This window comes from Microplitis mediator, chromosome 7, assembly GCF_029852145.1.
Source record: "Microplitis mediator isolate UGA2020A chromosome 7, iyMicMedi2.1, whole genome shotgun sequence".
NCBI classification, from domain to species: domain Eukaryota; kingdom Metazoa; phylum Arthropoda; class Insecta; order Hymenoptera; family Braconidae; genus Microplitis; species Microplitis mediator.
In genome coordinates this window covers 10,715,139-10,736,036 of record NC_079975.1, presented here as the reverse complement: position 1 = coordinate 10,736,036, position 20,898 = coordinate 10,715,139, and the positions used below count along the sequence as shown (strand labels likewise).

Sequence of the window (20,898 nt, the reverse complement as noted above, 5' to 3'; positions counted from 1 at the left end):
TAAATTATAAAAGATTAATTCCCGAGTCAAAGAATTGATTCTCTGTTATTTTTTTTTTTTTATTCTCCTCTCTTTTTCACAATCTAAGAGAACGAAATGTAATTTTGATTTTTTTATTCTCGTTTTCAACGTCAAAAAAATAAAAAAAAATCAAATAAAATACTTTCTAGATTCTCTTTTGACCCTCCTTTATTCTCTTTTATTAAAAATTAATTTTTTAAAAAATTAAATATTGAATTCTTATGGATATTAAATATTAAAAATGTAACCAAATTATAAGTATTGAGAGACAATTTGAATATATTACTAGAATTATACGAAAAATAAACTGAAATCATACTACATACCAATATATATATATTTTTTTTTTTTTTATAAACGATTTCGCTATAGGGTACTGATATAATGATGTTCTATTCAAGCCAACTACAGTATATAATCTGCAAATACAAATGTAAATACTTTCTTTCGGGTAAGTGTTGTCGGCCAATACTCTTGAAAACGATTGGCAGATTTATAAGTAATTGATTTTTGATGGATAAACATTTTTAAATTGATTTTTTGAGAACGAAGGAGAATCAAGAAAGAATCATCGTACATAAATTTCTATTCCAAGAATTATAAACTTTGGATAGAGAGCTCAGAACAATTTATAGAGAACTAAAAAAAAAAATCTGTCTATCGGTTGACCCTGCGGGCCAGCCCCAAAACTTCCCGCTGTTTTCGAGCTCCTTGAGCTCGAAAACATTGTTGTGAGTACATTTTCGAGCTCTTCGAGCTCAAAAATACTATTGTATCCCATTGTTTTCGAAAAAAACCGTTTTTAGCATTTCTTTCTCCCACGATATCTCACGAACGAATTGACTGATTTCGATGGTTGAGGCAACAATCGACGTGTTTTATTGAGTTCTAGAGCTGATCAAATTTTGAAATTTTTTGGCTTAGTCGTTTCAAAGATATTCGCAAAAAACCGTTTTTTGGCATATCTTTTGCCCACGATATCTCACGAACGAATAAACCGATTTTGATGGTTGAGGCGGCAATCGACGTGTTATATTGAGTTCTAGAGCTGATTAGATTTTGAAGTCGATCGTTCGAGTCGTTTCTGAGAAATCAATAAAAAACTAAAAAAAAAAAAAATTTTTTTTCCGTAATTCGCCAATATTTTCGAATCTACTTGATCAAATGATCTGAAATTTTCAGAAAAGTTGATGGCCAACAAGCTCTTTCGATTGCCGCCTTAACCATCCAAATCGGTTCATTAGTTAAAAAGTTATAAGCCGGTCACACACATACACACACACACACACACACACACACACACACACACACACACACACACACACACACACACACACACACACACACACACACACACACACACACACACACACACACACACACACACACACACACACACACACACACACACACACATACATACATACAGACACTCGGACATCATTCTAAAAATAGTCAGAATAGCTTCCTAGGACCTCAGAACGTCGACATCTGATGAAATTTCGATTTTCGCAAATCGGGGTGAAAACAATAACTTCCCAATTTTTCGAAAATCGTCGATTTTCTTAGCGGGAAGTTAAAAAATAACGAAAAAAACGTGAAGACAATGTATGAGCATCAAAAGAAATGTAAGGAAAATGTAGGAGGATTAAAAACAATTAAAAAAACTTGAGAAAACCAAAAGAAAACTAATACTCCGAATCGGTAACCCAATTTTCGAAATTTTTTCAACTTTTTACAATAGAAATTGTAGTTTCACACAACACTACTCAAATTATAAGATGTCTCTAAAGTGCAAGCGAGACACTAAAAAACATGCGAGTTCTGAAGGTTTGCTATTGATTAAGTTTCATTGAAGTATATTTAGCCACAATGATAATTCAATAATGATTTTTTTTTTTCGATGAAAAATTATTAGACATTAATGGGGCTCGAACCTAGATCCTTCTTCATGTCAGTTAAAGCTATTGTACTACTCTGCAAAACCACGGGCTTATTATTAGTTAGGACTAATTTGAAGGTCTATGTGTTTATAAAAAATTAACAAACTTTAAAATTTAAAGTTAGATTTTTTTATTTATAATTAAGAGTAAAAATTTTCTTATTATAATTTCGAACAGTTCAAATTTTACGCTATAAGTTTGGTGCAATAAAAACTGACCCAGCAATGATGGATTGCATATGTTAATTCATACACATTTAGATACAATGCTTAAATAAACCGGGCAGAAACATTGATGCTTTATTTATTTTCATAAATAATCATCTATTACCACACTGTTAGAAGTATTTATTTGAGCCAAATTAATATTTGTTAATAGTTAATAAATGATTTATTAAATGAGATTTATTTGGGCCAAATAAGCCATTTCTTAATAGTTAATAAATGGCTTATTTGAGTAGAAAGAAATGACTCGTGATGTTTATTAAGTAAGGTTATGACAAATAATTTATAGGACTGTTTAATTTTATTTTTTTAAAGAAAATAATACACACAATTAATGTTAATTGAAGATAAAAATTATTATACAAAAGATATAAAAAAAATTAAATATTATAATAAATTTTTACTAACAATCACACTCATTCCATTCAAAGTTATTACCTGAACTTCACGTGTCATTTCTTTCTATTCAAATAAGCCATTTATTAACTATTAAGAAATGACTTATTTGGCCCAAATAAATCTCATTTAATAAATCATTTATTAACTATTAATAAATCTTATTTGGCTCAAATAAATACTTCTAACAGTGCAATATATGGGATTTTCTTCCCGCAGATATATGTTGCAATCTTTTGTTTCTTCATATATGTTGTGCTTGGCGTCATTATATAATGTACTCTTACTTGTAGACTCTAACAAATTTCATTTTTTTCTCTTCCAATTTTATGCTGTTTGTCGACAATGAAAGAAATGATTGATCATTGTTGTCATTTGTATGGGGTTTGTCTGTAATTTTGGAAACCATTGATTGAATTTAACTATTTTTAAATTTCGAATTGAAAACATTATAGATTCATTTATTTTCAAATGTTATAGAATAAATATAAAATTACTCGCAGATTTTGTCTGTTTTTATAGTATATTTATTTAATCGTGTTTTTCAACAAGGACTATAACATGTAAAAAAATTTTGTAAATAAATAATGATCGGGTCTACTACTTCGGTGGCTTAGCGTGGAATGCCCCTTATATTACTGTCCATAGCGATTCTCACTTCAACTAATGTGAAATTTATTTAATGTTTGGCTGCTGTTATTTAACATTAACAAAAGTGTATATGGCTTTTTTTAAGTATTTTTGAATAAATACATATAATTTCGATGCTATTAAATTTTCAGCTTGAATCAAACATTTCATTTTTATTATATATACACGGAGAAAAAAATATTGTTCTCAGAAGTATACTGTATACTTACAGTAACAATACGCTATAGTTATCTACTAGATTGTTACTGCAACGATCTACTGTATCGTTCTGACAACAATACGGTGGATAGCTCTGAGATCTATACGGTATCGTTCTGAGCCCTATCTGACGTCACGCACATTGAAAATTATATGAGATATTTAAAAACCTTTATCATTCATAAATAAATGATAAGCAAATAACTTTGATTAAATAAAATAATTTATAAAACTGATTTATTAGTTAGTTATAATCTAAATAAATTTTAAATATAAATATAAATATATCTTTTAATTTTTTGAATTTATTTATTATTAATTTAATTTTAAATCAAATAATAATTCAGATTTTATTTGTTTATTAATTATTTTTCTACTATTTACGTATTACATTTTAATTATAAAACACCGACTATATATAATATTTAGATTTTTGGTTATGAATGTATATTTGATTACAAAAAGCATAAAAAAACACTTATCAATAAATATATCAACATAGTTATGGAGATTCTACTCTGTTAATTTATTAATTATCCGTGGGTCCATATTTCAACATCACAATTATGTTTTACACTATTTTTTTTATTAAACATCTGCTAACAATAATTATACAATATTCAAAAGTTGGCGTGAAAATCGATGTTTAGTTAGGTTAGGTGGTGCCGTGTAAGGTGACGACTACGGAAAGTTGTATAGGGCTCACAGCTATCTAATAGATAGTTACTGGAACGATACGGTATTGTTACCATAAGCATACGTATTGTTGTTGTAACGATCTACGAGTTACTATACTTTAGATCGTTCGAGGAGCAATATTTTTTTCTCCGTGTAGAAATACAAATTTTAGGTAGTTTGATTCTATGTTTACACTTCCAACCGGACTGGTTTTTTCATTTCTGTTTTCAAAATTTTCTTAAATTTCATTTAATTTTACGCTGATCGTGTACCAAACAGTTGATCTGACATATATTTTTTTGCAAATTTGCGCTATGCACAGTATCTCCTTTACAAATAAAAGATCAGCCAAATATACGATTTATTATTTATCTATGCTAAAAGAATTACCGTGCAAAATTTCAAAGTGCATCAAACACTTCATCAAGGGTGGGCAGTACTAACCGAATTTCCGAATTTTACTTTTCTAATTACGTTTAGAATAATTACGTCACTCGAATGGTGAAAATTTTCCGAAAAAGTTTGTCTTATACATTTTTTCGGAACTTTTAATGTGCTCGATGGATTGATTCCAAAATGGACTGGGCTCTAGAGCTTTATAAGCCGCGTCGAATGCCACCTCAACCATCAAAATCGGTTAATTCGTTCAAGAGAAACCGTTGTCGAAAGAATTAAAAAAAAACAATTTTGTTTATTTTTTCTGAAATATCTAAAAAACGACTCGATAAATCGAATTCAAAATTTGATCAGCTTTAGAACTTGATAAAACGCGTTGATTGCCACCTCAACCGTCTCAATCGGTTTATTCGTTTGAGAGATATCGTTGGAGAAAAAATGGTAAAAAACGTTTTTTTTTCGAAAACAACAGCATACAAACGTATTTTCGAGCTCGAAAATGTATTCACAATAATGTTTTCGAGGTTCTTGAGCTCGAAAACAGCGGGAAGTTTTGGGGCTGGCCCGCAGGGTCAACTGACAGACCGATTTTTTTATTTAGTCTTATGTTATACCTATATGTTACTATAATTCGGTTATAATATAGAGAATTTTAAATACAAAAAATTTTTTAAAAAGTATGAAAAATATTTAAATTTATTCATACTTTAAAAATAAAGTATTTTCATTTATTTCAGTAACTAATATTTTGTTTATTTAAAGTTGGCAACGAATGTAATCTGATATCCATTATTCACTTACCCTAATAGCACAGTTTGCTTGAGCAAAAGTTTACTGTACAAAAGTTTCGTTGAATTTTTCTTCAAATTCCCGTCAACTTCGGACTTTTCCGTTTTTTACGACAAGTTGTATGCAACTTGCTATTGAATTTGAGGTAAATTCAATGCCCGAATTAGAATGCAAATTCACTTCAAAAGTTGACTAGAAAAAAGTTGTCTTTAATTTTCAGGTAAATTTTATGTCAATTTATCGTTAATTTGACTTGAAAAATTGTTAAGTATATTTTTACGCTCAACTTGTAGACAATTTTATGTATAAATTTGCTTACCTTTTGAAATGGTAAGAATGAACATTACCGACCGTTTTTTTTCGTACAAGTTTACCTTAAAATTGAAGAAAAATTAACCGCAAATTTTTATTTTCAACTTTTGCTGTGAAATTGTCTGCAAATTCGGGCAGCAGATTTCAGGTAATTTCAACATTAAATTACCGTCAATTTCAATGCAAAGTGGCTATTAGGGGAACTGCTGTATACTATAAATATAACGTTTGGATTTGAGTACAACTTAAGGCTGGGCCGTACTAAACGAATTTTTGAATTTTACTTTTCTAATTACTTTTTGAATAATTACGTAACTCGAATGATAAAAACCTTCCGAAAAAGTTTGTCTTGAACATGAAATCTTTGCCGTCAAATTTCAGCAGTACTTTCAGTCAACTTGCAGTCAAAGTGATTATCAGGGAAGCAGTTTTGATTGTGCCAGTACTTTGCTTAGCAACCTAGACAGCCAGTGTGGCCGAGCAGGAGTTTACTTACATTTTGCCGTCTAATCACGGCAGTAAATTTTTCGGACAAATCGAATTCAAAGTTTGCTGAGCAGATTTCTGTTCAATTTGACGACAAATTTACGTCAATTCTTGTTGTACAGTTTTCTGACTATAATATGAGTTCAACACACTGCACAAATTGACAGAAAGTTGACCGCAAAATTGCTCTTCAACCTTCAAATTTGACTAACCCTTTAGTGGAATTTTGACGATCTGTTCCAGTTGTTTTACTGCCTAGCTACATGTAAGCCAAGTTTCTATATAAACAATTATAAAGATATAAATTTTTCAATTTTAATAGGTTATAATCGTTATCTAAACAATAAATAATTATAATTTTACAATTCTCAGATTCCTATACACACTGATGGAACAGAAACAATTTTTTAACTATAATATGATTCCATCTTTTCGTTGTATTAAATAAAATTAGTGTGAACATAATTTTTAAATTTTTGTAAATTTGTATGCATTGCAGCATGAAAACTACACTGGCGTTGTTCTATAAAAGAATCCAAGGAAATTTAATTTTCAATCGGCAATTTAATTGTTGGACTGCTGACATAACAAAGAAACACCGGAAAATTTATGAAAAAACATATCCAGCTGTGCTTGTACATCCGGATGGTAGTACTGTTAACATTCAATATTTTGAACCACGAAAAATAATAAAATTACCATTAGATATTGCGACTCTGTCAGAGTCAGAACGTAAGTTGATATTAGAAAAAAGAAAACCTAAAACTAAAGTTGAAATCGTAGATGAAGTTGAGGATAGTTTTGATGAAAATAAATATTTGAAAATCGCCAAAATGTAATTATTAAATAAAATTCTATTTTATATTTTTACATTTAAATTAGTTAATTTAATCTTACCGATAATATTATTTCATGTGCATTATTTCTTTTTTGTCATTCCGTGAACCGGAACCTTCATTCAATTGTCATGAAGCTTATTGTAAATAAAAATGAGATTATAATCAATGATTAAAAATTGTCTTTGTTACTGTAAACAATGTCAATACTTCCTCTTACGTAACAGGCGTTATTAAAAGTATCTTATCCGTGTTGAATAAATTGTTAGCATTTGTATAGATATTGTTTTTCAACCTTGCACGACTTATGTAGCGTCACTGTTATAAAACCTATTCCTGCGATACCATCTGATTTCTGGCATTAAAACTTCCAAATCAGATACATCTATTCCGGGATTTTGAGAAATCTTTGTAAATATATATTTTATCATTTTTTTTTTAATATAATTTATGATTTAAACAAACTGCTATAACTTTACGATGAATATTAGATATTCCAAGTATTTATTTATTTAACGCTTTTAGCCATTTACGTTTATTTTACAAGTTATATTTACTATTTTTCTTTTTTGATGCGACTTTGAAAATTATTCATATATATTTGTACGTTTATAGTTTTTCCATTGTATTTGGTATCCATTAGAATTTAGTTCATGTCTCTTTTAAATTATTTATATTTACTCTCTCAGTAGATTAGACTAGTCGCGTAATGGTTTACGTGTCTAGACTCAGTTCCTTGGCCACATTGAATAAGTGCTTTGCAGCTTTGCGGTATCTCTAACAGCCCTTGAAAAAATGATTTTATAACGTTTTATGGAATTTCATTGGTAAGACTTGGTATAAAAAATAATTTGATGAAAAGCCAGAGACACCCGGGGTACACTTTCTTGATATGGGATAATTTTATGTATGTATGCTTGAGATAAGACTCGCCTTGCCACTTGAATAGTGGTCATAGTTTTCAGCTGATCACAATATAATTTATGAGTGTGAATATAGCTGACAATTTTTGAATGAATAAATAAAATGCGAGTAAAATAAAAATTAAAAAATACATATTTAGATAATTGAAAAATCAGTAGTTGCATGTTTTTCAACTTCATTATTTTAATTTATTTATTTAAAATTTATTAATTGTTGCATGTCTGCTATATTCACGCTCATAATTTAGCATACTTATTTTTAAGCTGAATTCTTGATTGAGCTCCAAAATGAGCTAAATCAGCCAACAAGTTTAAAAGTAGATGATGTTTGAAGATTTTTTAAGTTTTAAAAAAATGTATTTATCACGAATTCATCTGATCATAACCATTAATTCGAAAGTGATATGTTATTTCTGTTGGCTGCATCTGAAAGCTCGTTTAATTATCTTAAATTTCGTCGATTAAACTTATTGTTTTACTGTTTTTTCTAATCAAAATATCTGGAAAACCGTTGATCCCGTGGGTCAGCTTTTAAATTTCCCGCTGTTTCATAGACACACTACTCGGACATCATTCTGAAAGTTGACAGAGAGTATCGCTCGAAAGTTTCGGGAATGAAGCTAAAAAACAAACGGATGTACGTGAGATCAACAATTAAGGTAGTAAAAATTGACTTCGATGAGAACTCTCTAAATGATCAACATCTCGATGACGTCTAGTAGACATAGAAAATTTCATTTTAATTTTTTGCTGTCTCCCACGCGTAGAATTAAATATAAACTTGATATAAAACAGCAGCTTTAAGCTTACGTCAAATTTATATGTTATTTTACGTATAAGAGAGCTAAAAAGTTGAACTGAAATTTTTTATATATACTGTACGTCATCGGGATGTCAAAAGTTTCATTTCAATTTCTGAGCTGAAACTGCCCCAAATAGTCACTTTAGCTTGAAATTGACAGTAATTTGACAATTGAAATTATCGAAATTTGTTGCCCGACTTTGCCGAAAATTTGACAGCAAAAGTTGGAATGAAAAACTTGCGGTCAATTTTTTCTAAATTTAGAGGTAACTATTTATGCTAGAAAAAAACCCTAATAAAGTTTCCTTGAATTTTTCGTCAAATGTCCGTCAACTTTGGGCTATTCCGTTATCGACGACGACAATTTATATACTACTTTTGAAATGAATTTGCATTCTAATTCGGGTAGTAAATTTACGTCAAATAGAATTGTGTTGTATATAAATTGTCGTCAAAAACGGAAAAGCCCGAAACTTTTGCTAAAGCAAACTGTGCTATTAGGGTAGAGCTCGGGAGCATGAAAGATAGAGCGTGGCTTCGCCAAGCTTTCTGTCTTTTTTATCCTTCGTTAGGCACATATGCATTAACTTTTTGCAGCCAACTTAGCGTCAAATTTCGATCTCAGATTTCCGTAAACTTGCAGTCAAGACGGCTATTTGAATAATGTAGTACGACAACCGATATTTATATAAAAGTACAATATAAATTTGTTCATGCAACGGAAATTTGTATTATAAATATATAAAGTTGTGACAGGTCAGTTCCATTAGATATTTATTGAAATTACAATTTTAATCGTACGATTTATCTTTTACATTTATATTTTTAAAATTCTATTACATGTTTTATTATTACTACACAAGGTTATTATTGTAAGTCAATACAATTTAAAATTATTATTTGAAATATGGAGGAATTAGAAGATACATGTTGTGAGGTATTTACAATTAATTTAATATATTTATTAATAATTACTTAAAATTCATAAAAAAAAAAAATAATTCAATCTTACTAGTTGTATTTAATTTATTGCATTAATAAATCTAAATATTTTTAATACCATGTTATTAATTTTTAGATCAGAAAAAAAATACAATTACCATGCTTCAATTTGCATTATTCAAATACCCAAGACGTCGATTCGAATTCGATTGAGACTCGTAGAGTTAATAATTATTGTCCAAGTATATTAGGTGGCTTTTTTGATGATGTTGATTATGGTTGGCTAAGCTGTGGATCGAAATTGATAGTTTTTAATGTAAAAACCGGCATCAATATTAGTTACAAATCTTTTAAAGGACAAGTTTCATGCGTATCTCCGTTTCCTTCTCAACCAAATCAACTGCCGTTGCTTCTTGTTGGACTAGACAATGGTGCTACTAGATTGAAAGAATCATTAGGGATGGTCTGTATATTCGACTGCATGTCTTCTCAAATTCTTCGATCTATAAAAATGCCAGCCAGCGTTGAAAAATTATGTGTCATTAATGGCGGAGCCGAGTGGGAAAAAATAAATGAAAGTAGAATAGACAATCGTTTGTTAAAAAGTCACGGAGTTGCTTGTGTTGCTTTAAAAAATCTTGATTGTTTCATGATTGACTTACGACGTAATCGATGGGAGTCAAATAATTTACTTGTTGCTGATGAAGTTAATCCAGCTGAAATTGATATTATTCCTGAAAAACGATCGAAATACAAATACAAAGCAGAGGAACATTTTGTTTTAAATTTAATGAATGAACATATAAAACAACAAATTGGTCAAAGAAATGAAGAATTGGAATCATTAGTATTGTCTCAAAAATTGTATACAAGTGTTATCAAATACTCTAAAAAAATAGGATGCGTTATTGCTGGTTGTTTAAGTAGAGTAATAATTTGGCAAGCTGATGGATATAAATGGATTAGCCCATCAGTAGGTGACAATATGATAGTAACTCATATTGCTTTGTTAGAGCCAGCAGATGATCCGAGACCATTTTGCTATTTATGGGTTTCTTATCAAAATAAGTTACTTAATTCTCCACCAATTTTAAAAATGTACGCCATGTTGTTTGAGAAAAAATGTTTAATTGATAATACTTGTGTTTATTTTAATCTTGAAGCTGAACCAAGTCTCAAGTTTGAACTTAAATTACAAGAAAATGATAAAGTTATTAATTTGATTTCAATTTTAAGAGAAAGTAATTCAGAACAATCTGAGTCTACTGAAAAACGGGGTGAAAGTAGTTTGTTATTAATTAGTGTCGAAGGAAAAATTATTTTGTTTGATTTAAATCAATGGTATAAAGAACAAATGCCACGATTTGTATCAGAATGTCACAATAATAATTCTATATTAACTTGCTATCAAACAAAATCTAAAGTTTCTGATTGTGAAAATTTAATCGACTGTGCATATATTCCATCGACTATGAAAGATTTTTTTTGGACAAATTTAACTTCACCTGAAGAATTTTACTATCCTAATGCGTTATCTTTAGAATGGATAGAATTGACTTCGAAACATCTTACTGTCTGGATGACTCGAGGTTTCCAAGCTCAATTACTCAGAGAAATAGTAACATCTGGATCAATAATTCTGAGTCAACCATCAAAAATATTTCATCGTTGCATTACTGCCGGCTTAATACCATATAATTCAGATGCTTCTCTTCTTAACGATGTTGATAGTCAAAGAGACTCTCTATTGACTTTATGTTTAGAGCGAAGGTTATCGATATTTTTATTAAAGTGTGCAAAAGAATGGTCTGATAGTGGAAATACTTATTTATATTCAGCATTCCTCCGTTGGAGTATCCAACGAGCTTCCGTTATTAAACTTAGTGCACATCAACTGTGCACTTGTTTATTTGATCAGTCTGGTCATAGCATTGGTGAAGCTGAAATAAAAACTTTACGATTTCTTTCACAGCAAATGGAATGTTTATGTAATGTTGTCGAGAATCTTCCAATTACTGAAGATTTAGAACAACAACGTCAAGCATTTTATCGTATATCCATGTATCTTGAAATTTTACTATGGTTTTGTGATGTAGGGCTGTTGCCAGAAATGCAAGATATAAATGAAGAAGCTGTACATATTTCTTTCAATCCGAGAATTCCTTATCCTGCGACTAAATTATCCGTAATATATACTGAAAAACGTAAACAATATCAAAGAACAACTGGAAAAAATGGATGTAATGAAGAGGCTTTATTTATAGATGAGTTGATAGCAAGAGAATGTCCTGCACTGAGATTTCAGTGGGAGCTAGAAAGTAATGAAATTCATAACAAAGATAAATATCCTCCTCCTTCGTTGCAATCATTAATAAGAAGTTGTTTGATTGACTGTCATTGTCCAGATTCAAATGAAATTGAAAATAAACATCAAATTATTATCTATCTCCTAATGGATCTTGTAATGGAGCTACAAAATACTTATTCTGGTGTTGGTCAATTGATTAAATATCCATCTGCTTTTAAGCTTAGTCCAAGTCTTATTAAACTCACACACGCTATGTGGTTTCTTGATCATGAAGATTATCAAGGGTTTCTTGATATAATGATAGGCCAATTAGTACTTGACTCAGATATTAAAAATTGGCACCACGAATTTATATTGAGAACACTTGTACAAAATAATCAGAACAAATTGGCTTCAATTTATATAAGAATAAGAAAACCTCCATTATCTTCCGTTGATGATCAGAGTACTCTGGTGACTTTATCTATAGAACATGGTTTAGTACAATCTGCTTTTCATAAAAAATCTCTATACCACAATAAACTATTGATTAAATTTTTTCGAGCTTGTCAATTACATGGAAAGCTTAATGATATTTTGCACTTGATTTTGGATACTGAAGAAGAGAAAGCTTTTATGCAGTTTCTCGAGCAACAAAAATATGGAGGAACTCAACTATTATATTATCTCCAACGTTGTCGATATATAGAGGCTAATAATGTTTTACTATCAGATCAAAATTTAACGAGCTTAAAGAAGAAAAAGAAGATACCAGTATTTTTTTCAATGTTTCAGGCTCTCAATACTACGCTTCCTCAAATTACTCAGCGTTTTACTACTAATTCGATCAAATGGAGTAAATTAAATAATTTTAAGTCACACCCACGTCCTATGTCTTATGTGAAAGATTGTGTATCAGCTCATGAAATTTGTGAAACAGCCATTAAAAATGCTAAAGATACATTTTACTGTAAAAATATACCACAAATACCATTTTTGAGTGCTCCTTGTTTGTTTCTAAAAACTACTGAAAAAACACCTAGTTCAAACTATATACGCTTTCCTATAAGTGCTCGATCGTACAGCGAAAAACGTACATTAGATCAAACAATGACAAATGAAGAGCTTCAGAATGATGGAGAAAATTTAAAAAAGCGATGCAAAATCACTAAAACTAACGATAAAATCGACGATAGTGCTACAAAAGATATTAGCTTAATTACTATATGGGATACTCCTTTAATTAAAAGAAAAAATCAAATATCTCATACCACAGATACACAATGTGAGACTCCACAATCGATTCTTAAAATTCGACAAATGATTCAAAACTCGTCGTCACCTTCCGGAATAATATCATCGGTAAAAAAAAATATTATGTCAGATAGAGAAAAGAAACCTCGACAAATTCGATTTAGTGTTTATCAATCTATGGCCAATGAATCTATTGACGAAATAATAAACAATAGTAAAAAATCTATTGAAAATCAAGACGATATTTTAGATGATAATATAATGATAAAAAATGATAATAACGTAGTGCCAGAGGATGACATTTCCGAAGAAAGTGAAGAAGCGTATTCCAGTTTAAATACGAGTACAAAATCTCTTTATGAGAGTACTATTTTATCAAATGCTTCTTTACATGATTTCAAAAATATATCTGGCCCCTGTACCAGACCACATCTTAGACGAAAAGATTTTTCTGCGTCTTGTCAGAATTCACTGGAAATGTCAGTAGATCTGTCACCAAAACCCAACATAATTTCTAGTACATTTATTCATGGTTATACAGAAAAGACTCCTAATTCAAGATTTTCTATACCCTCTACATCAATTTATGCCTCGACATTGTTATCATCCGATTCAAGTTTCGAATTATCACGGTTTAACACTCCCATTAAATCCATAGATCCCTTGAAAAAAATAATCCAACCAACAGCAGATTCTTATAAATCATCTCTTACACATAATTTGAATATGAATAAAGATTCTAATGACGAAAATAATAGGATTGATAGTTTTATATTTTCGGAAAATGATAACACAAAGACAAGTATTACTGAAGAAGTTTGTATGAACGATGTAGATAAAAATAATGTTAGTTCATCAATCAGTGAAAAATTTCAAAATCTTACTGATTATAAAAGAGAAGTTAAGAAATTAAATCAATTTGAAACAACGAAAAATGCAATTGAAATGAACGTCGATTCCAATAATAAATTATCTGAAGAAAAGACTTATATTAAAGATAGTAAAAACCATTTTAAATCATCAAATAATTATGATGATGAACTTGTTATTTTAAAATACGAAGAAGATGCTAGTGACGATGGATTAATAAGTACTTTTAATTCCAGAGAAATAAATGATTCAGAAAAAATTAGTGTTAATTGTTGTGAAGATTTAAATATTACTGATGATGAATCATCCAAAGGTTCTGAAAATAACATAATGAATACAGAGAGAACAAATATTAAAAAAATTGAGGGCATTAAAAATTCACCTGAATTATCCGCAACAATTTTGATTGAAGATATCGATATTACAGATGATGAAACTGATGAAAATTTTAAATCCATTGAATTATCTGGAGATATCGATATGAGCCAGCATAAACAGTCGAAAGTTACTAATGAAAACAAACAGTCATCTAATTTTGAGAAATTTAATACATCACAAATTAAAGAGCACGAATCATCTGAATTTGACGTCATTCAAAATAAATGTGAAACATCTAATAAATCGAACAAAAATGTAAATCAATTTAATACTGAAAATGAAGGTCCAGCTATTCATTCTCGAACAACACGATCACGTCGAGCGTCTTCAGTAATACCAGTAATTGAAGAAACTAATGTAGAAATTCAGAAAAACATAGAAAACATTGAAGCTCAATATGCTGATCATCTCACAAAACAAGAGCTTTCATTAGTTAAAGAAACACCGGTATTGTCGTCACAATGTCTTATGTCTGAAGATTTATCAAGTATAAAAAAAAGGAGTGGTCGACGATCAATATCTTTAAGTAAAGAACTTCTTGTGAATAAAGTTGATGATGGTAACATTTCAAATAATAATCGTAAAGCATCTATACGTAGAAATACGAGAAATTCACGTTCTGAGCAAAAAGAATTGATGACAGTAGAAGAAAAATCTATAACAGACATTAAACCGACGATAATAACTTCTATAACTGCGGAAGAAAGTAGTGAAGAGCCTGATAGTAATAAGAAAACTACAAGAAGTACAAGAGCTAGTTCAGTGAGTAAAAATACGGAAGCAAAAAAAAACAAATTGACCGTAGTTACAGAAACCTGTGATGAAGATTCATCATTACAAAACATCAAAACAAGACGAACAAGAAAAACATCGACTTCAAGTAATACAACACAAAATATGTTAGATGAAAAACCAGTTTCTGCTCAAAAAATGAAAGATGACTCTGGATCAAAAAAATCATCTTCTACAATAAAAGAAGAGGGCGAATCAAAGTCATCGGAAACGACAGAGTTCATAAAAACTTCGGGAATAAACCAAAGTGATTATGTGCCTCTGGCAAAAAGAACAAGAAGTGCATCTATGTCAAAAGAAAATCCAGAAGAAAGCTTAACAAAAAAAAAACGTTCAGAATTGAGTACAAGAAAAACAACTGAAGACAGTTCAGTGGTATCAAAAAAATTAAAGAGTGTATCTAAAGAAAAAACAAAAAGTACGAATATTCCCGAAGATAATAAATGCGTAACGCGACGTAAAGGATCAATTTCAAAGGAAATTATTGATAAATCTATAAAAACAAAAAATGAAAATAGTATAACTCCGATACCTGAAGAACAAGAGATGATGGACGAAATTAAAGAATTGAAAAAAGTTACTAGAGGTCGACAAAGAAGAGCTATGAGTGTAGACTTAATGCCAACAGCATCGAAACAGCAAACTCGTCAACTTTCAAAAAATTCTACATTAGAACATTTGGATGAAGAGAAAGTGTCGTTCGATTCTCAATCAGACATATGCACAGAGGATAACACAACAACAAAAAATCTTAGAAGAAGCAAGCGTGCAAAATCTGAAACAAAAGATTTTAAAAATATTACAGCGTTCGAGAACCCAAAACGAAATTCAAAAACGTCACAACAAAAGGAGAAGTGCAATGATGAGAACTTGTGTACATAAATTTAAAAAATTCACTTGACGCGTGACAATAAAAATAGTAAGCAAATCAATTTTTTTTTAGAGTACTTTTATTAACAAAGAACTAAAATAATTACTTTTAATAATTATTTAACAGATACAATTGAGGGACAACAATCATCGCCGAACTGACAGATCTCAGTCTACTAATTTTAAAAAATCACGAAAGTAACCAGGAAATACAGTAAATTCCTTAAGAACTGATGCAACTTATAAAAATTGCTCAAAGCGTATATGTTTCACTTAAAATTTTGTATAGCAATATGAATTATTGAATTAAAGGTCGACAACTAATTTTATATCAACATTGAATAAAAGAAAAAAAGTAAACTAATAAAAACTAGGTTTGTTTAATGTCAAAATTTATTACAATTTATAAAATTTTATTGGTTTGTAAAAGTATTATGATTAAGCAATAAATGAAACGTGATAACAATATCTTACAGTATCAATCATCTGTTGAAATGATACATTAATTAACAGACTGTAGACTTGAGAAATTTATTTTTCTATTGAAATAAACATTTGCCTTTTAAACCAAAATGTATTATAATTTTATTATTTTTTAAAAATATAACAAGTTAAATAAATTCTTAAACACATTAAATAAAATAAGTTAAATATAATAAGTTGATACATGGTTTTTCATCTATTGCGTAAGAATACTGTGATTTTATCATGAATTGATTATGAATTCTTCTGCTGTTTATTGTCAACTCACCGTTTTTCACGATCGATTCTCTGCTTTTTTACTGTTCAAAAAAATTACGAAAAAAATATTTAATCACAAATTTTATACATTTTGTACCTACATAATTTATATGTATGTAGGGAATTTATATTACGTGATTGATGTTCTAGGTGCTAGTTTTGGTTTTTCAGCTGTAGGTTCTATAATAATGGTTTTCTTCAACTCAAGTAGTTTTGTAAATTCTTGTCCCATCATACTCCTGTAGAACTCTAACCCACGTTCGATAATTATTTCACGAATGTATGCAGCATTATCTTGCACTAATTTTTTCTAAAAATCAATAAATGATTAAAATTTATATTAAATTTAACTAAAGTAATCGAAATTTTGAAGCACTATTAAAATATTCCACACATTATCCCACAAATATGTATGGGTCAATGTGTGGATGAATGCATGGGTCAATTAGTGGTTTAATGTGTGCCTTGATTTGCATCCTCATATCTTGTTGAGTTTGCGGGACGACGCAAAAACAATTTAGTTTTTTTTTAATCTTTAGTTATTGAAGTTATAACAGATTTACAGAACAATGATTTTTAGCTTACGAATATTTGTACTTAAGTAATTTTTAATTTGTATACTTTCAATACATCATCTACATCACTAATTACCAAACACTGTCAATCACACTTAAAATTTAACTTTAAATATAATTTTAATTTTTTTTTTTTTTTTTTTTTTCATTTAAATTTTCATCAGTGATTTTAATTTTAAGGAAAGTTAGAAAGTGTTATTTTTTAAATTTATTACAAAATTTAGGATATCTTTGTGAGCACTTATTATTATTATTAGTTCTTAAATTTTTTAAAAACTAAAATGTGACAAAAAAGTGGGCAGGTATCATTTCTTTCGAAAAATGAATTATTAATGTATTTTTTACCTCTGAATTTAATTTTGAATTATTGAGCGATGCAACAACGTATTGAACTTGAGCACGTAAAACTGAAATAAGTACTGTTTCAATAGTACATATGAGTTCAGGTGTAAAAACACTCGAACAATCTTCCAAGAGTCCAATGTAAAGTTTTGAAAAAGCTAATGTATTATTAGTTAACGATATCCAACAATCACTTGTTATAAATGCAGAAGGTACAGGTATACCAAGATCATCTAATTCGCTTAGTAGTTTTTTAAGATTTTCATGAGTTTGCAAATTCGTAGGTCGCCAATTATCTTCAGCAGCACGAACTTTTATCGCATCTATATATTTTTCACTAGCATCTTGTAAAGCTCTAGCCAAAAGAGTTCGTAATTGACCATCAAGTTGATAACGTAAATTAATTCCAAGATGGGTCAGTTGATCACAATGATCACGGACTGTACTTATGCACTCTACCAGAGTTCCCAATGTCACTTGAGGAATAAATAATTGTTTTATTAAGTGAGATGTAAGGTATTTGACTTCTTGACTGCACCAAACTATAAGACTTGAAGTACAGTTCATTGATGGTGAAAAGAGTTTAAGAAATTCTGTGGCCATATCAAAAATATTACTAAAAGCAATTGCACTTAATTGTTTAATGTAAGGCACAACAGTGCCTTCTCGTTTTACACGTTTTAACCGAGATGTAAGAGCTGCATTACAAAGTTGCAAATATAGTTTGCAGGCTTGAGCACTTCGATTTAGTTGTATAAGAAGTTTTACAGCTCGTCGTGCACTTCTTAATCCACCCCCTTGCAAGGATTTTGCCTCTACACTTAATTCCAATTCATCAGTAAGCACTTGAACAAAATATTTTCCCCGATCCTCGATTTTTGTTTTAATTTCAGTCAATTGCGATGAAGATTGTATTCCTTTAAGATAACTATTTGCTTTTTCAAAAATATTGTATGCTTCTTCAAAGTGTCTTTGAGCTATACATGAATCTAGATCTTCAGTAACTTCTAATAACCACTCGGGCAAAGATTCTAAACTTTCAACAGAATCATCGGCGTTATCTATACCAAGAATACGAGAGTCTAGAGACATTGATCTTGACGATATGATTGTATTTTCTTTCTGTACTTCTTGTTTGTCTGGTAACTCTTGTTGAAATTCTTGTAAGAGACGGACTCTCTTTGCTTGTTCACATTTTTCTAACCACTCTTTCTGTTAAAAAAAAAAATTTTATTTACTAACTTGGTAAACCAAATTATGAATTCATTTCATTGCTGTTCAAATTCCGACATTATTGGTTTAAATATGTTTCTTTTGACCTTGAACAACTTGTAACCGTAGTATATTAAAAATCTCAAATTTTTAAAACAAAGTTATCAATTGAATTAGTCATTTTTAAATTATAACTTGGATATGTATAATAATTTTTTATAACTGAAAAATTAATTTAAAAAATGCCAGATGTCAGCTAACTTCAGAGTCATAAAAGCAAACATTTGCTGAGCAATCCTAGCTATCTGGGATCATCGAAGGTATTTCAAAGCTCATCTGATTAATTTTTGTTCCTTAACTTGCCATTTGGACTTTTTTTTTATTTAGTTTTGTCTTCGAAATTCATAAAAAATGTCGAAATAGTATTATATTAGATAATTTTCATTTGAAAGCTTGAAAATAAATGAATAAATAATGAAAAATCTACTTTAATTTCGGCTGCTAAATGTTTTTATTTTTGTTTTTTACTTCAAATTTATTAGTTTTAATGCCAAGAAATTAATTAATTTGTAAAATTTGAAAAATATTACCTTGCTAGTAGCAGAAGCGCATTGGAAGACTCTAGTATCTGGAAAAGCTAGTAATTTAAACGCAAGTTTTACTGATCCTAAATCTTTTACGTTGACTACGGCCAAACTGTGTAAATTATAAACCGCTTGAACTTTATGCTTAGATGGGTGTCTTCGCCCACCTGTAGTGAGCCAAGAAGCGATCATAAGAATGTCATTGAATAAATAACCGTGTACTCTTTTTAATGGAGTTCCTTCTAAAGGATCTAACTCTAACAAAGATCCTTCATGAAAGCAAATTCTCCCTGGTACGTCAACTAAACTCTAAAAAAATTTTAATTCTGAATAAATTATGATACAACTGAAGTACTGAATTAAGTAATTTAGACATCAACCATCGCTCCTTCGACGTGTTCAAGGGATTGAATTAATTTTTGTCTTTGTTCTTGCTCTTTGGATACAGGATTTAGATCTTGATTATTTTTTAAAATATCGTCGAACATAGTACCAGCTGATCTCTTGGAATTTAATGCACTAAGGAGTGATCGTTGTTCGCTTAATAGTTGGGATAACTGATACATCTCACTTTCCAAATGTGAAATTTCTTTAGCCGTTTCAATAAATTGCATATAATTTTGATAGACATTGCGTTTAAGTTGAAACGATATTTTATCACCAAGTTCCTGAATTTTAGTTCGTTGCTTATAAAGTTCATCAGCACCAATACACTGAGTACTTAGATCTTTGACAACTAAAAGTCAAAATTCATATATTAGAAGTTTAAATATACTTAAATTTTTTAAATATTAACTTACACTTCTCTGGGTTAAATTCATCGGCTGCAAAAGAGGTAATCAATTCTTCGGTCATTTTTAATAATCAAGAGTTCGAGATAATAAATTCCAATCTGTATCACTGCCTGAGTTAATGTTTTGGAAGGGTGACGTTTATTTAATGATGATTAACCTTAAAATTCATAAACGTCTTATTAAACTTAGTTGCTTTTGAGTAAACAATCTTGCCAACGTGTGAAATATGTTAGACCCTAAGGACCAGTTTGTTATGTCCTGGGAGGTTACTAGGATCGGAGCTGACGCCACCTCCTGGACAGTGGGCTGTTCGTTGTCACGCGGGACCAATTTTGAATTTGAAAACAGTGATAAATTTATTGTTGACTATGATGATGATGATAATTATGATTATTATTTAATATGAAATAATGAAATTATGGATAAGGATAGATGTAATTGATAAAATAACTTTTATCTGAAGACTGAGTTTTATTATAAAGTGTAGATTAGATTTGATCAGTAATAACAGTTGTGCTCGTCAATAGTTCTCGGAGAGAAGTGAAGTTACATCAGACGGCAGAGAGATCTCTGACCTCTACTCTCCAACTTCTCCCCACTAC

General features: G+C 29.8%; 3 protein-coding genes across 3 annotated transcripts; 2 read left to right on the top strand and 1 right to left on the bottom strand.

The window, feature by feature from the left end:
- The first annotated feature begins 6,070 nt into the window (after positions 1-6,070).
- LOC130672484 (39S ribosomal protein L55, mitochondrial) lies at positions 6,071-7,109 on the top strand. The gene is made up of 2 exons (XM_057477097.1): positions 6,071-6,359; positions 6,594-7,109. Exon 2 carries the CDS (start codon positions 6,595-6,597, stop codon positions 6,931-6,933), a length of 339 nt encoding a protein of 112 aa, XP_057333080.1. The 5' UTR covers positions 6,071-6,359; position 6,594; the 3' UTR covers positions 6,934-7,109.
- Positions 7,110-9,268: 2,159 nt separating this feature from the next.
- On the top strand, positions 9,269-16,314 carry LOC130672506 (protein ELYS). The gene is made up of 4 exons (XM_057477139.1): positions 9,269-9,411; positions 9,519-9,592; positions 9,734-16,097; positions 16,176-16,314. The coding sequence occupies exons 2-3, from the start codon at positions 9,563-9,565 to the stop codon at positions 16,058-16,060; spliced, it is 6,357 nt and encodes a 2,118-aa protein (XP_057333122.1). The 5' UTR covers positions 9,269-9,411; positions 9,519-9,562; the 3' UTR covers positions 16,061-16,097; positions 16,176-16,314.
- Positions 16,315-16,419: 105 nt separating this feature from the next.
- On the bottom strand, positions 16,420-20,482 carry LOC130672507 (exocyst complex component 8). Its single transcript, XM_057477140.1, has 6 exons — positions 20,303-20,482; positions 19,883-20,238; positions 19,509-19,811; positions 17,710-18,918; positions 16,924-17,099; positions 16,420-16,830 (listed from the first exon to the last, which is right to left on the bottom strand). The coding sequence occupies exons 1-6, from the start codon at positions 20,355-20,357 to the stop codon at positions 16,806-16,808; spliced, it is 2,124 nt and encodes a 707-aa protein (XP_057333123.1). The 5' UTR covers positions 20,358-20,482; the 3' UTR covers positions 16,420-16,805.
- Between the last annotated feature and the right edge of the window lie 416 nt (positions 20,483-20,898).